The following is a 17504-nucleotide window of genomic DNA, read 5'->3' on the forward strand; positions in this document are numbered from 1 at the left end:
TTGAATTCTTTGAGGAAGTGACAAGAAGGGTTGATGAAAGCAAAAAACTGCAGATGTTGGAAATCTAAAACAAAAACAAATATACCTGGAAAAACTCAGCAGGTCTGACTGCATCTGCGGAGAGGAACACAGTTAACGTTTCGAGTCCATTTGACTATTCAACAGAACTAAGGAAAAATAGAAAAGAGGTGAAATATAAACTGGTTCGGGTGGGGTGGGTGGTTGGGACAAATAGAGCTGGATAGAGGGCCAGACGTCATAGACAAAAGGACAAAGAGGTGTTGAAGCTGGTGATATTATCTAAGGAGTGTGATAATAAAGCCCTAGTGGGGGTGTGGTGGGGTGAAGGGATCGAAATAGGCTAAAAGGCAACGATAAAACAATGGATGGAAATACATTTAAAAGTAATGGAAATAGGTGGGAAAAGAAAAATATATATAAATTATTGGAACAAAGGGGGTTCGGAAAGGAGGTGGGGATGGAGGAGAGAGTTTTGTTGAACTCAATTTTCAGTCCGGAAGGCTGTAAAGTACCTAGTCGGAAGATGAGGTGCTGTTCCTCCAGTTTGCGTTGAGCTTCACTGGAACATTGCAGCAGGCCAAGGATGGACATGTAGGCATGAGAGCAGGGTGGTGTGTTGAAATGGCAAGCGACAGGGAGGTCTGGGTTGCAGACAGACCGAAGGTGTTTCGCAAAGCGGTCACCCAGTCTGCGTTTGGTCTCTCCAATGTAGAGGAAACTGCATTAGGAGCAGCGAATGCAGTAGACTAAATGAGGGAAGTGCAAATGAAATGCTGCTTCACTTGAAAGGAGTGTTTGGGCCCTTGGACGGTGAGGAGAGGGAAAGTAAAGGGGCAGGTGTTGCACCTTTTGCAGTTGCATGGGAAGTGCCGTGGGAGGGGATTGAGGTGTAGGGGGTGATGGAGGAGTGGACCAAGGAGTCCCGGAGGGAACGATCCCTGCGGAATGCTGCCGGGGGGGTGAAGGGAAGATGTGTTTAGTGGTGGCGTCCTGCTGGAATTGGCAGAAATGGCGGAGGATGATCCTTTGAATGCGGAGGCTGGTGGGGTGATAAGTGAGGACAAGGGGGGCCCTATCATGGTTCTGGGAGGGAGAGGAAGGTGTGAGGGCGGATGTGCAGGAGATGGGCCAGACACGGTTGAGGGCCCTGGCAACCACCATGGGTGAAAACCTCAGTTAAGAAAGAAGGAGGACATGTCAGAGGAACTGTTTTTGAAAGTGGCATTAATCAGAACAGATGCGATGGAGGCGAAGAAATTGAGAGAATGGGATGGAGACCTTTGAGGAAGCGTGGTGTGAGGAGCTGTAGTTGAGGTAGCTGTGGGAGTCGGTAGGCTTGTAATGAATATTGGTGGACAGTCTATCACCAGAAATTGAGACAGAGAGGTCAAGGAAGGGAAGGGAAGTGTCAGAGATGGACCATGTGAAAATGATGGAGGGGTGGAAATTGGAAGCAAAATTAATTTTTCCAGGTCCAGACGAGAGCATGAAGCAGCACCGAAGCAATCATTGATGTACCGGAGAAAGAGTTGTGGGAGGGGGCCGGAGTAGGACGGAAACAAGGAATGTTCCACATACCTCATAAAGAGACGGGCAGAACTGGGGCCCATGTGGGTACCCATAGCCACACTGTTTATTTGGAGGAAGTGAGAGGAGTTTAAGGAGAAATTGTTCTATGTGAGGAGAGTAGTGGTGGATGGGGATTGTTCGGGCCTCTGTTCGAGGAAGAAATGGAGAGTGATCAGACCATCCTGTTGGGGGATGGAGGTGTAGAGGGATTGGACCTCCATGGTGAAGAGGAGGCGGTTGGGGCCAGGGAACTGGAAATTTTTGATATGATGTAGGATGTCAGAGGAATCACGGATGTAGGTGGGAAGGGACTAGACAAGGGGAGAGAGAATGGAATCAAGATAGCAAGAAATGAGTTCCATGGGGTAGGAACAGGCTGACACGATCGGTCTGCTGGGACAGTCCTGTTTGTGGATTTTGGGTAGGAGGTAGAAGCGGCCGTCCGAGGTTGGGTGACTATGAGGTTGGAAGCTGTGGGAGGAAGATCTCCAGAGGAGATGAGGTCAGTAACATTCCTGGAAACAATGGCTTGATGTTTAGTGGTGGGTCATGGTCCAGCGGGAGGTAGGAGGAAGTTCTGCGAGTTGACCCTCAGCCTCTGTGATTGGTGGATGGGTTGATGAAGGTAGTGCAGTGGATGTTGTGTACATGGATTTTAGCAAGACTTTTGACAAGGTCCCACATGGCGGATTGGTCAGGAAAGTAAAAGCCCATAGGATTCAGGGTAATGTTGCAAACTGGATAAAAGGTTGGCTTTGTAACAGGAAACAAATGGTAATGGTTGATGCCCTTGTGAATGGAAAGTTGTCTCAAGTGGTGTTCCACAAGGCTCGGTGTTGGGACCCTTGCTGTTTGCATTATATATTAACGATTTGGACGTGAACGTGGGGGGCACAATCGAGAAATTTGCAGATGACTCAAAGATTGGCTGAGTAGTGGATATTGTAGAGGATAGCCATAATTTCCAAAACAATATAGATGGGTTGGTGGAGTGGGCGGTAAAGTGGCAGATAGATTTTAACATAGAGAAGTATGAGGTCATACATTTAGGGAGATCAAACATTTACAGGGATTACAAAATAAATGGGAATATACTGAGAGGGGTAGATGAACTGAGAGATCTTGGCGTACAAATACACAGGTTCCTGAAGGCAGCAGTTCAAGTAGACAAGGTTGTAAAGAAGGCATATGGAATGCTCTCCTTCATTGGCAGAGGAATAGAATATAAAAGTAAGGATATAATGTTGGAATTGTATAAAACACAGGTGAGGCCACAACTGGAGTATTGTATGCAGTTCTGGTCACCACATTACAGGAAGGATGTAATAGCTCTGGAGAGAGTGCAGAGGAGGTTTACAAGAATGTTGTCAGGGTTAGAAAAGTGTAGCTACAAGGAGAGATTGGATAGGTTGCGGTTATTTTCCTTAGAACAAAGAAGGCTGAGAGGTGACTTGATTGAGGTTTACAAAACTATTAGGGGAATAGATAGAGTGGACAGGATAAAATTGTTTCCCTTGGTGAAGAATTCTAGAACCAGGGGACATAGATTCAAGATAAGTGGCAGAAGGTGTAGGGGGAACATGAGGAAGAACTTTTTTACACAGGGGGTAGTGGGTGTCTGGAATTCGCTGCCCAAGTTGGTGATAGAGGCAGAAACTTTAAACTCTTTTTAAAAGTACCTGGATCTGCACCTAAAGTGCTGTAAACTGCAGGACTATGGGCTGGGTGCAGGAAGCTGGGATTAGAAAGGGCACCTGGGAGCCCTCAGGCTGGCATGGACAAGATGGGCTGAACGGCCTCATTCTGTGCTGCAACTTTTCTATGGCTCTATACTTAATAGTATCAAAGTGTATTATTGCCAGAAGTTGACAGAAATTACTTTGCAAAGTTTGCCTTTCTAAACATTTTTTTCTCATTTTCTATTCTCAGGATTCGATGAAAACTTTGATGTTCAGGGTGAACTTATCCTTCAGGACACCTTCCAAGTGTGGGACCCCAAATCTCTCATTCGAAAAGGACGGGAACGGCATTTGTTTCTTTTTGAATTATCCTTGGTCTTTAGCAAAGAAATTAAGGATTCCTCAGGACATAGCAAATATGTTTACAAGCACAAATTACTAGTGAGTGCAATTCTTACATGACTACAATTTCTTTCATTACCATTTGAATTGAAATTATTTATAGCAGTTTCAGGACTCTTTAGCATTCCATGTCACACAGCACATGACTTGGATCTATTCTTGTGGTGAGGACCAATTTTTCTTCTAAACAGTGCGATTGTGCAGGGACCAAACAGGGTGCACACAAGCGAAAGTTCTTTTAACGTGTGCGCATGCGCGGCTGCACCTCAATCATAAAGGGTGGGGTAGCAAAGCAGCCGCACACAGCAAACAAAAATTAGACAGAACACTTGCTTTCCCTCAGAGCATCGTGGTTTGCACTCTTTGGTGTTCACCTGCCTTGGTTATCCTCTTAGGCTTATTATGTGTTGCTGGAACCTGCACTAGGTTCTTGAGTTTCCATTTCTACGTGCCTCATTCCACCATCCCTTCAGCTATCCACATGTTCTCTGTACCTTGTAAATGTCTTTAATTTATCTTCTTATGCTCCTATTGTCTTCCACTATCACTTCTATCATTTAACCATCTCCTGCTTTCCATTTAAATGTTTTAGAGGATATTCTGCTCCTTTTTAAGCATGTGTATATGTTGTTTATTCTATCATCCTTCCTTGTCCTATATGCTGTTGATCAAAAATATCCTTCAGTTTCGATGAGATGTTAACTAATCTCACAGATGCTGTCTGACCTGCTGCTTGTTTTAGTATTCTCTGTTTCATTTTTACATATGCTGGTTTTATATTAGTAAGGCTTTTTTACTTCAGTGATAGTATCATTCTGTTTTTTGGCAGTACCAACCTTTTTGTGCTGTGCTGCCTGTTTAATTTATTTCACTTATTGTTGCTCTTTTTAGGCCCAGAGGGCAGCAGCTGGGGCCATGGACTTATCCTTCTGTGCACACATTCCAGGTCTCCATTTCAGTACAAACATATTTATTAAACAGCCTTTGATGAATGGACTTAACAGGCAGGAGAACTGTGTCTTTGCCATAGGTTGCACTTTTGTAATATTTGTGTCCTGATAGAAGGTGAATGATTATCAAATAAGAAGAGAAAAAGGACATGTAATTGAAAAAATGCCTTTATGTGGACCAAGCCTAGCAACAAAAGATTGAATAATGAATTAATAATCAAACTTTATCATGATTGCCAACAGGCTTGTTTATCCTGACAGAGTATAATCAACATCATGCATATGGTTCTCCCACAGTCACGGTACACTATAATATAAATACCTTTACTCTCAAGACCCAACCGTGCAAAACCAGAATGTTGTGGAACTTGCAAGCTGCTATTAAAGATGTAAGTCCTAAACTGGCCTGCTAAGTGAGATGAGCTGATTTAATACATCTATGTACTTGCATCAGGAGTGTCTCTGCTTGAATTCCCTGGAAAGTAGCATGTGCAGGCATAAAAATCATGGACATGTCCTGATTGCAGGTCCAAGTTTTCATAAAACAGGCATCCAATAGATCTTTAAATGGGGAGCAGCAGAACAAACATAGAACAGTCCCTGTATATATAAAGTGTATATCCAGTAATAATGCTGGAGATTAATTCTTTTTTATCCCAATTGTGTAAAAGAATGATAAATAGTTATTTATGAGGTTTCATTTTTACTTATTGGATACTTGCCCCTCATCTAATTTCCAGACATCTGAGTTGGGGGTAACGGAGCATGTAGAAGGCGATCCCTGCAAATTTGCTTTGTGGGTGGGCCGAACACCTTCTTCAGACAACAAGACTGTCCTGAAGGTAATATTTAATTTTAAAAGTCACATTTTTTGAATGAAAATAAATAGGGTTTTGCATTTAATCTGAATTAACCAAAAAAGGAATAACTTTAAAACATATTCAGTTCCTTAATAATGCTTTCAAGATTCATCTATGTGTTGAATTTTATGAAAATTCTAAGCTGCTTTGTATCATAGGTGGGAGCTTGGTAGAGCTAAAGTCCTAATGGTCTTCCTGGAAACTGACTGCAAAATAGGTTTTGGTATATTCTGTAAACTAAATGCAACAGCTTGGGGAGTGTGCAAGCACAAAAACATTGGTATCGTAACACCAATAGCAAATGATGTCATAATGCCACCAAAAAGAATCACCAGCACATACGTGCTGCTGTTTAGAACAGAAGAAATAGGAGTAGGAGTGTGTAATTTGGCCCATCGAGCCTGCTCCACCATTCAGGCTGATCTGATTGTGGCCTTAACTCCACTTTCCTGCCTTCCCCCTGTAACCCTTGATTCCCATGTAGATCAAAAGTCTGACTCCACCTTGAATATATTCAATAACAACCACCACTGCTCTCTGGGACAGAGGATTCCAAAGATTAATGACCCTTTGAGAGAAGACATTCCTCCTTCTCTGTCTTAAATGAAAGGCCCTTTATTTTGAAACTGCGCCCCTGGTTTTAGATTTCACCAGGAGGGGAAACATCCTCTCAGCATCTATACCATCAAGCCCCTTAGAATCTTATATGTTTCAATAAGATCACCTCTCATTCTTCTAAACAACAACCTGGAATTCTAAGATTCCTTTATCCCAGGAACCAACCTAGTGAACTTTCTTTGAACTGCCTCCAATGCAGGCATATTCCTCCTTAAATAAGGAGACCCAAATTGCGCACACTACTCCAGGTGTGGTCCCACCATTGTGCTGTCCAGTCATAGCAAAAGTTCACCTTGTCTTCCTAATTACTTACTGTACCTGCATGCAAACTTCTTGTGATTCCTGTATCTGGACACCCAGATTCCCCTGTACCATAGCATTCTGCAGTTTCTCTCCATTTGAATAGTATTCTGCTTTTCTGTTCTTCCTGCCGAAGTGGACAACCTCATATGTTTTTACGTTATACTCCATGCCAAATCTTTGCCAACTCACTTAACTGATCTATATCCCTTTGCAAACTCTTTGTTCCCTTCTCACAACTTGCTTTCCTACCTATCATTGTATCGTCGGCAAATTTGGTTACAATACACTTGGTCCCTTCATCCATATCATTAATATAGATTGTAAATAGTTGATGCCTCACCACTGTGGCGCCTCATTCATTAGAGTTTGCCAACTTGAAAATAACCCATTTATTCCCAACTCTGCTTCTTGCTAATTTAAGAAAGCTCATTTATTGGTGGCCAAATGCCTGGCAGCAGTTAAGAAGAGCCAATAAAATAAAAAAATTAGTCTTTCTGGCCACTAATCTTAACAAGTTGCATGTTTAAGTTCATTTGTCACCAGCTGCACAAGAATTATAGAAAAGCGGCATTAATGTATATGCTCTTTTATTCATTCAAGAGGCTATTGCTGGCAAGGCCGGCATGTATTGCCCACTCCTATTTGCCCTTTTGATCCAGCTAACATGCTAGGCCATCTCAGAGGACAGTTAAGAATCAACAACATTGCTATGGATCTGGAGTCATGTATATGCCAGATCAACTAAGGATAGCAGATTTCCTTCCTTAACAGACGTAAGTGAACCTGAAATAATGTTAATGCAATGCATTAGCTTCATGGTTACCATTACTGATATTGGCTTTTTATTCCGGATTTACTTGTTTAAGTTAAATTATCCAGCTGCCATGCATGAAATTTGAGCTCCTCTCTCTGGATCATTAGCTTAGATCTCTGGATTACTAGCCTGGTAACATAACCACTTTACTACTGTACTCCAGTATACTTAAGGCAGTGTTTGTTATTTCCAAGTTGAAAGATTTGTTTCTGACATTGTGATAGCAATGAAGAAAAACAATTGGAATCATGTCCAGAAGGAGACATGAAATCTTTAATACTCTGTAATAAGTAAATATGATGCTTAACTATTGATTGCTAAGATTTACTGCATCCAATAATTCTGATACATTGACCAGGAATTTCCTAGGTGCTTCTTCTGCTCCCCTGCCTTAACTTTGCAAAAGCACAAGAAGCCCCCAGGAAAATTAACATTACAACTGTACTAATAATGTCTTTTGAAGTATCCTGTGCATTTCCTTAGGCCTCCAATATTGAAACAAAGCAGGATTGGATTAAAAATATCCGGGAAGTCATACAGGAGAGAACTATCCACCTGAAAGGAGCTCTGAAAGAACCTATTCAGCTACCCAAAACCCCAGCAAAACAAAGGAATAACAGTAAAAGGTAGAATCCTCCTTGGTGTTTGTATTGTACTACTTTTGTGTGCTGTAAAGCATACAATATTTGAGGGCTTTTACTTTATCTCATTAAATCCACCATAAAATCACAAGCTAAATATGAGGAAGGTCATTTAACTCCTTTTGGTGTCCATCCAAAAAGACAGAAAGATCCCTACCCACCCACACATTGCTATATCTTGTTTTTATTAAATTAATCCATTGTTTTTTTTCCTTACTTCTCTACCTGAAATCCTACTCTATACATCTTTTTGTGAAGAAGAACTTCCTGATATCAGTTCCAAATTTGCATTTTTCTAGTTTGAACCTGTATCATCCTACTCTCACAATTTAGTTTGAAGTAATATTCTTAAGTTACACTTTCAATATCGTTATTTACTTTATAGATAAAATCACCTCTGTCTTTTCCTTTCAAAGCTGAAAAGTCTAAATCCCACCATTTTTTCACACTACACATTAGGAATCAGAAACAGAAACAAAAATAGCTGGAAAAACTCAGCAGGTCTGACAGCACCTGTGGAGAGGAAGACAGTTAACGTTGCGAGTCCCTTTGACTCTTCATCAGAACTAAAGAAAAATAGAAATGAGGTGAAATATAAGCTGTTTGTGGGGGGTGGGACAGGTAAAACTGGATAGAGGGCCAGTGATAGGTGGAAGCAAAGAAGAGATTGCCAAAAATGTCATAGATAAAAGGACAAAAGGGTCAGGGCTGTTCTTCAAAGCGTTCTCAGTGCTTGATCATCTTCCTTATTTTTTGGTTACAGGAACCCGATCCAGTACTCCTGGTCTCATTAGTGTATTGTACTGTTTAAGCAAGACCCCTGTTTGATGTATACATTCTTGTTTTGGCTATACTGTTCAGCAACATTCTCCTTGTTTTGCTGCTCTACAGTGGTTTGACATATGTGTTATACTCCAGAAATCCAGTTGGTGAAGCACAGAACTAGAGCCAAGCTTTACATATTTTTATATTTATTCACAGAGTTACACATTACAAACTTACACCTTCTAACCCAGCAACCATACTTTCAGCTGTGTCTTTTTATGGGGATTCAGTTAATGCCCACACCTGCACACAATTGATACATAATTAACAGTATGAAGTATCAAGTTTACTAAGATCACGAGAGCTCTTTCAGTGTCATCCTTTTTTATGTTCTTTGCATCTCAACTATTTTTCCTTCTGAGGTGTTGTACTTCACATTTGCCAATAGTAAATTTAATCTGCCATTTTTCCAAGAAGCTACAGGTTTTATCCAATTCATTTTATACATTTTTCCAAACAACCTCCTTAGAATAAGCTGCTCCAGAATCAGATGCAGGATAGTCTTCCTCATTTTGTATTTTATGATCATTCTGTGGTTGCTGTCCTCCAAAAGTGCCTTGATTTCCATTCCTAATGTATTGTTTGGGCCAGCTTACATTAGGAACTCAAAATTTGCACTGTCTTTCATGGGTTCTCTGATACAATGGGACAGGAACCACCCATGTATTACTGCCTACTCAGATTCTAAATTGCTTAGATATTCCCAATTTATTTCTAGCTAAGTTGTCTTTTTATTCTTTTGTGGGATGTGAGCGTCGCTGACAAGGCCAGCATTTGTTGCTCATCCCTAATTGCCCTTGGGAAGGTGGTAGTGAGCTGCCACCTTGAACTACTAATAAAGTTGTTGCTATATTTTTGGATCTATGGTTGGGTTTAACATTGCAGACTCTGACGACGTGCAAGGAGTCACTTCCTATGCTTCAGAATGTGCTTTTACCTTGTCCAAAATTCAGGGAAATGCAGAGAGCCCAGGCTTTGACCAGAGAGCCCACTTGTTTGGGTTTATTAGATATGCAGCATGGTTTCCACATTATCAGGAGGCAGAAGAATAAACATAGGCCTGGATTTTCCATTCGTCAGGTGGGCTCAGCAGGGACGGTCGTGAAAGAGCACTTTAATCTCCCTGAGGCATGGAGCTGCCTCAGGGAGATTGAAGCGCTTTTCAAAAAAATAGATAAGGACATTAAAAATTTAATGAAACATGCCCCCTCATGTGACTGTGCCACACAAGAAGGGACGTGTTTTTATTTTCAAAATAAAGTTTTTATTTAATCAGTATTAGCTTTAGGAAACCTCATCCCGCTCGTGGATGAGGTTTCCTAGAAAATGTAAAGGCTGCTTGGTCTTTTCACCTGCCCTCCAACCGTAAGGTTGGACGGGCAGCACAAAATTCACCTTAATTACCTAGTGACATTAATAGGTCTTTCAATTATCGGCGGGCGCACAGCTGGCTCCGGTGTGCGCCCGCTGAACGAAATATCATGTGAGCTCACGATGACGTTGGGATGCAGTCCAATGTCATCGCGCATCATTTTACGTTACAGCGTGTCAGGTGCATGCCCACACGCCGAATGTAAAATTCTGCCCATAGGATCTGACATTGGCTTAGGCCACAGTCCATTGCTCACACTTGGTGAACTGTAAACAGATCAATGAGCAATGTCAAATGCAAATAGTCCTGTTCCTCCTCCTTCAGGTATGATGCCCCAAGAGGGCATTGGCGACCATGGACTTCCATTGGATTGGTCTATGATTATGCTTGGAAAAATACTGCAGTGGTTTGCCATTGCCTTCTGCAGTATGGCTGACCAGGAAACTCTCCTATTCTTTATTGCCTGCCATCAGGTGTATTGGAAGGACTTGGAGACTGATAATCAACCTGTCTGGCCACATCTTCCATGGCCATCAAATACTGAAGTGGGAATAGAACCCAGAGCTTTTGGCCCAGAGGTAGGGACACTACCACTGTGCCACAAGATGTCCCCTTATGCAAACAGTAGAGTTACAATAAATACAGTCAATAATTTATGATTCTCCTAAAGCTTGAAGCCACATTGTGCTTCTCTATGCTCATACTCAATATGAAATTGACCATGGAAACATCTGTGACAGAGAAAAGTCTCAGGGCCCAGCAGGTCACTTGCTACAGTAGCTGAAATGGGTGGGCAAAATGTAAAATTTAACAGGAGCAATGACCCCCAAAATATGAAGGGTACAGATTTTGCTACTAGTTTTGCACATTCCTAGCCATATATTATAAGCAATTTGAGAGGTGACAAGAAGCTGGAGTGATAGCACCATTTACTGTTGTTCAAGAAGTGTCTATTCCAATCACCTTCCACTAGCACAAATCCCACAATTTCCTCAACAGCCAATTAATTCAAATAATTCTTGAAAGCTAACTCTATGGGTGGAATTTTATTCTTCCCCAGCAGGCGTGCTGGGAGACAAGGTGGGGGCATTTAATCGGGCAGGAAGACCATCGGCCAGGAAAGGTCAAGGATGGCCTTCCTACCCAGAGACCAATTGAGGCCCTTAAGGGTCTCACCCCAGCAGCGAGCTGGGGGCTTGGCACATAGGCCAATTGCACAGCAAGTCCTGTTGGGTTTGCCTCTGGCCTCGTTTGGGGTGTGGCGGGGGGTGCGGGGGGGCGGGGTGGCGGCGGGGTGGTGTGGTTGTGTCCCTCGTCTCATGTACCCTAGGTCCGATCATGGCACCTGTCATCAGAAACGGGGAGGCCCACAGGAAGCCAACCCCTGCCCTTTCTTTCAACCCCCATCTCCCCTACCCCTCATTTCCACCTCCCTCCCTGGGACCCATTTTGCCGCACTTACTTTCCTCCTAGGGTTCCATTGACAATACATGGCATAGGCCCTCAGTGCAGTTCATTCTGCATCTTTTGATGAATAATCGAGTGATCATTCAGTAATTTTGTTATGTTCCTCTTGTTCCTAGGGATATGGGAGAAGATGGAGATAGTCAGGGAGACGGCAGCAGTCAGCCAGACACTATTTCCATTGCGTCAAGAACTTCACAGAATACCATGGATAGTGATAAGGTAGGTGTAACTGCAGAGAATCAGTGTGGCTTCCCTCAGGCAATTCATCAGCAATATTCCATACAGCAGTAAATATTATTATTGGCGAGGTTGAAAGAAACAGATTAGAATTTTGTCACAGAATCATAGGGCTGGATTTCCCTGGCCTTATGGAGAAAAGTTTGGAGGCAGGGAGACCAGGAAAAGAGGAGGGGTCACATTTGGACAGCCCCCCAATGCCTTCCAACCTCTAAAGAATTTTCCAGCGGCATACTGGGAACACAGCATCCCACTGCATGAAAGTGGGCAGCCAATAAGGACAATTAAGGCCCTACTGAGGAGCTGTTTTCCAAAGCAGATGGCAGTTTCCCACCTTCAGCATGGACCCCCACTGTGCAGAGCCTGGCAGCTCATTGGAGATGGCCTCCTCACAGCAGGCCAAGGGGGCTTTGAACCTGACAGCTGTGCACTAACTTGCATCAAACTACTCAGGTTCATTAAAATCACATTTGAAAATAACATTCTCACCCTCCCTGGCCAGTTAACAAGTTCCTCAAGGAGCTTAATGGGCTGTTAATTAGAGGCAAACATGTTCCCCATTCCTCCCCTTGCCCTCTCTTTGAAAATTGGAGTGCCACCCAGAGGCATCAGTATCCAGAAATGCCTTCCGGGAACGTGATATTTAAGCGTGCACCCGATGCCACCGGCAATTGAAAATCTGGCTCATAGAATATAAGAACAGTGAGGCATCTCATGTACTCTAATGAAAGAGACTTATCTGCATTGCACTTTATGTAATTTCAAATTTGAACTGCTATGTTTTTTTGATTCATTCACGGGATGCAGGCTTTGTTGGCTGATATCAGTGGGGTACTCGTGACTAGTCAGTGGTTGTTTCCCCGCCTTTGAGTTATAAGTGTTGGGCTTAGGCCTCATTCTAGATGACTCTGGCAAGTGTTATGTTGTTTCTGAAATCTGGGTTGACATTATGTGGGGGTACTTGTATCTAGTGGATGCAGGTGATTCTCCCCTATCATAATGGTTAGTTGGGGCTTTTTAGCCTTGGTTGCATCTTACCAAAGATTACGGTACTCTACAGATAAAAATAGTGAGGTGGGGATGGAAAAAAAACCTCACCTAGCTTTCCCTGGTAAGTGTTCAAAATTCTCGCCTATGAAACTTAAGTTAGGGCCTTCCCTAGAATAGAACACAATAAACAATAATGAAAACAGAAAATGCTAGAAAAATTCAGCAGGTCTGGCAACATCTGTGGAGAGAGAAACAGACTTAACATTTTGAACCCGTATGACTCTTCTTTTGAAATGAAGTACAATGCTTCAGGACCAATTAACCCTAGGTTTCTTTTTGTTGTGGCTTGTGATAACTGTAAGGGTTCATTAACTTCACTGAGCAAAATGAAATGCTGATTTTTTTGCTGCTTGCATTTTACTCTAACTGTTGAACATTTTCTGCAGTTGTTATATTAGTCTGATCATTTTAAAAAGAAACAAGATTTTGCCTGAAAATTTTATTTGAACAGAAGCCAACTGGAGATATCATTTGATTCATATGTAGCATCTGTATGAGTCATACATTCTGTTAATAAGAAACTGATTTATCACCATGTTGCCAGTTTCATATATAGTACTTAGGACTTGTAAATGTCAATTTGCGCAATAAATCTAGTCTAATATTGAAAATAATGTGCTTAAGGTTATCCAAAAACATATCCAAAAAAACTCGTCATGGCATACTTAATAGTTTCCCAAATGGAATTTTAACTGTACATAAAGAACTCTTTATTTCAAGGCTTGCTGCATTTTAGCACTCTGAGTAAGACCTTGCGAGAATACAACTGACCAGAGACAAAACGTTTTAATCTAACCAGAAAACTGGTGTGTGACAGCATTTGAGATAATGAAATTGATTGACCAATTTGCATAAGAAAAGGTAAGTTAATCTTCTACAACAAAAACAGAATTACCTGGAAAAACTCAGCAGGTCTGGCAGCATCGGCGGAGAAGAAAAGAGTTGACGTTTCGAGTCCTCATGACCCTTCGTTTGTTTTTTTTTTTGGTTTTTTTTTTGGTTTTTTTTTGTTTTTATCTCTAAGTTAATCTTCTGTTGGTTAAGGTTTTGCATGTTACTAATTTTAGATCTAAGGCCTTGGAGTATGACGGATTATATGCTGTCAGAAGGTCAGTTGTTTTATTTAGTGAAGCAAATGGAGCAGAAACAATATTTCTCAAAATTGAGAGTAAGCTGCTGTTGAGCTTTATCCACTAACTCCTGGGAACAAATGTGTGTTCATCATCAGATGGGTACAGAATCTAGCTTGACTATCTTTGAATCGTTTGCCTTAACTCATTGTCAAAACTCTTATATAAATGGGTGAGGTACTAGTGGGTGGAGTATATGTCAACAAGAAGTCAATTCCTTCAAGTGAGAGAAGGAGTGGGAAAAATGAAGCTTAAGTAAAGGAAAAAGAACAGTGGAGCCTTGGCTTCCCCCTCCATAATTGTCAAAACAGGCGTGTATTCCCATTGACTGTTGTACTCTTCCTGCAGATATTGTGGCTTTTTAAAAAAAATGTACGTGACTGGATACTAAAAAAGCAATGTGAAATCAACAGGCTGTGTATAAAATGACAATTAAAAGAGACTTGTGAACAGATGAAAGGATCAATATAAAACACATCTTTTTAACTATACCATATGTTGGGCTAAAATCGGTTATGGCACATTAATTTTTCACATCCTCGCTACTGAATGTTCATCATATGTATTTTTCTGGCAACTAACTGAAAGCTATGTTTTTGTCAGGAGTCCAAAACTTCAATCTGAAGAAACTATTATTGAGAGATTTCCAAATGCTCTGGTATCAAAGGTTTTAAATCATGATCAACAGTTCAAATAGGAATCTGAATCAAGCTGACTTCACAGCTTGAGATATTCTCAGAAAGAATGGTATATCTAATCACATTGAGATTACTAGCTGGGCACCAACTGTTAAGTTAACACCAAACCTTTGGAAGTCCTTCAATGACATATGTTGATCATAAGAGCATGGTAATGTCAATTATGTTTAACAAAGAGACAAATTAAATAAGGTGCATATAGTTATATATCTTAGACTCGTAAACTGCCATGTAAGTATGTCAGTTTTGTGCCCTCTTTCTCTTGGGTAAATGTTTTGGGTGTGGTAGAGAATTTCCTGCAAAAGAGAGTTTCACATAGCCAGACTTGACATTTGCCAGTTGACTCTTCAAAACCAAGCTTAGAAATTAATGCACAGATCAACAGATTTTAGAAATCAACAGTCCTGCAAACAGTTGCAAACATATTTTTGAAGATAGAGTTGTTAGCAGCAAATGATTTTCAGCTATATTTTCTCCTGTTTGTTAGTGGGGAAAGAAGCCATTTTTTGTACAAGCCACTGATTTTTATTTCATGTCAGTTAACTGGAAGAAAATGTACCAAATGTTCCTTTCAAAATCACCAAATTGAATAAAACCATCATTCAGTTGCTCAAGTAATTCCTGAATGTGAGATCAGACGTTTATATAGAAACATAGAAACTGGGAGCAGCAGTAGGCCATTCGGCCCTTCGAGCCTGCTCCGCCATTCATTATGATCGCGGCTGATCATCCAACTCAATAGCCTGCTCTTGCTTTCTCCCCATACCCTTTGATCCCTTTCACCCCAAGAGCTATATCTAACTCCTTCTTGAGGAGCAGGGCAGAATTTTGCCATTGGCGAGCAGGGGGCGTGGCCAGCTCACCGACGTGGGGTGACGTCGGGAGGAACCCCCAACGTCATCCTGGGTCATTTAAATTTTCAGGAAGGCAGGCCCACAGCAAAATCAGCTGCGGGCCCGCTGACCTGTCAATGGCCAATTGAGGCCATTGAAAGGGTCGATTATACAATTAAAGGATCTGCCCGTCCAACCTTAAGATTGGCAGACAGGCCAGGAGCCCTGGTAGGCAATAGAAGAAACATGAAACCTCATCCACTGGCAGGATGACATTTCATGTAGGGTTCAAAAAAGTTTAATAAACTTATTATGTACATTATGAACATGTCACATGAGGGGGGCATGTTAAGGAACTTTTTTTTTCTATTTTTAATATTCTTAAAAGTGTCAGCAATCTGCCTGAGGCAGCACTTAGCCTCAGGGAGATATGCGCTCTTTCGTGCGCATGCGCGAAAGACCACACTCTCCCTTTTGGGGAAGCCCCCCCTCCCCCCGCCTGCACAGGAAGCACATAGCGTTTCCTGCTGGACATCACGCTAAGCAGGCCTTAATTGGCCTGCCCACGTAAAATGGTGGCGGGGCCCGCTTCTCTGGCAGGGTTTGGCTCCCCACCCACCGGAGATTGGGTCAGGCCCGCCCACCTGACAGGCAGAAAATTCTGCCCACAATGTTTTGGTCTCAACTACTTTTTGCGGTAACGAATTCCCCAGGCTCACCACACTCTGGGTGAAGAAATTTTTCCTCATCTCTGTCCTAAATGGTCTACCCCATATCCTCACACTGTGACCCATTGTTCTAGACTCCCCCACCATTGGGAACATCCTTTCTGCATCTACTCTGTCTAGTCCTGTTAGAATTTTATAAATTTCTATGAGATCCCCCCTCATTCTTCTGAACTACAGCGAATATAATCCTAATCGATTCAATTTCTCCTCATATGTCAGTCCCACCATCCCAGGAATCAGTCAAGTAAACCTTTGTTGCACTCTTTCTATAGCAAGTACATCCTTTCTCAGATAAGGAGACCAAAACTGCACACAATATTCCAGGTGTGGTCTCACCAAGGCCCTGTACAATTTACAGCAAGACATCCCTGTTCCTGTACTGGAATCCTCTGGCTATGAAGGCCAACATACCATTTGCCTTCTTTACCGCCTGCTGCACCTGCATGCTTACCTTCAGCGACTGTGTACAAGGACACCCAGGTTTCATTGCACATTCCCCTCTCTTAATTTATAGCCATTCAGATAATAATCTGACTTCCTGATTTTGCTACCAAAATGGCTAACCTTACATTTATCCACATTATACTGCATCTGCCATGCATTTGCCCACTCACTTAGCTTGTCCAAATCACACTGAAGCATCTCAGCATCCTCCTCACAGCTCACCCTCCCACCCAGCTTTGCGTCATCTGCAAATTTGGAGATATTACATTTAATTCCCTCATATAAATCATTAATATATATTGTGAAGAACTGGGGACCCAGCACCGATCCCTGAGGTGCCCACTAGTCACTGCCTGCCATTCAGAAAAAGACCCGTTTATTCCTATTTTTTGTTTCCTGTCTGCCAACCAGTTTTCTATCCATCTCAATACACTACCCTCAATCCCATGTGCTTTAATTTTACACGCCAATCTCTTATGTGGGACTTTGTCAAAAGCCATCTGAAAGTCCAAATAAACTGGCTCCGCCTCATCAACTCTACCAGCTACTTCCAGTAGATTTCTCAAGCATGATTTCCCTTTTATAAATCAATGCTGACTCTGTCCGATTCTGCCACTGTTTTCCATGTGCTCAGCTATTAAATCTTTTATAATGGACTCTAGAATTTTCCCCACTACCGACGTCAGGCTGACTGGTCTTTAATTCCTTGTTTTCTCTCTGCCTCCCTTTTTAAATAGTGGGGTTACATTAGCTACCCTCCAATCTGTAGGAACTGTTCCAGAGTCTGTAGAATCTCGGAAGATGACTACCAATGCATCCACTATTTCTAGGGCCACTTCCTTAAGTACTCTGGGATGTAGATT

At 42.0% G+C, this 17504-nt stretch overlaps 1 protein-coding gene across 1 annotated transcript in view; it reads left to right on the plus strand.

Moving 5' to 3' along the window:
- The window catches only part of kalrna (kalirin RhoGEF kinase a), a 1007899-nt gene that overhangs the window by 686808 nt on the left and 303587 nt on the right, over positions 1–17504 (plus strand). The window contains exons 30-33 of the mRNA XM_041200492.1: positions 3520–3710; positions 5362–5463; positions 7700–7842; positions 11638–11740. Coding sequence (XP_041056426.1) covers positions 3520–3710; positions 5362–5463; positions 7700–7842; positions 11638–11740 — 539 coding nt within the window. The remainder of the gene's footprint in view (positions 1–3519; positions 3711–5361; positions 5464–7699; positions 7843–11637; positions 11741–17504) is intronic.

The sequence above is a fragment of the Carcharodon carcharias genome, chromosome 12, assembly GCF_017639515.1.
Source record: "Carcharodon carcharias isolate sCarCar2 chromosome 12, sCarCar2.pri, whole genome shotgun sequence".
Taxonomy (NCBI): domain Eukaryota; kingdom Metazoa; phylum Chordata; class Chondrichthyes; order Lamniformes; family Lamnidae; genus Carcharodon; species Carcharodon carcharias.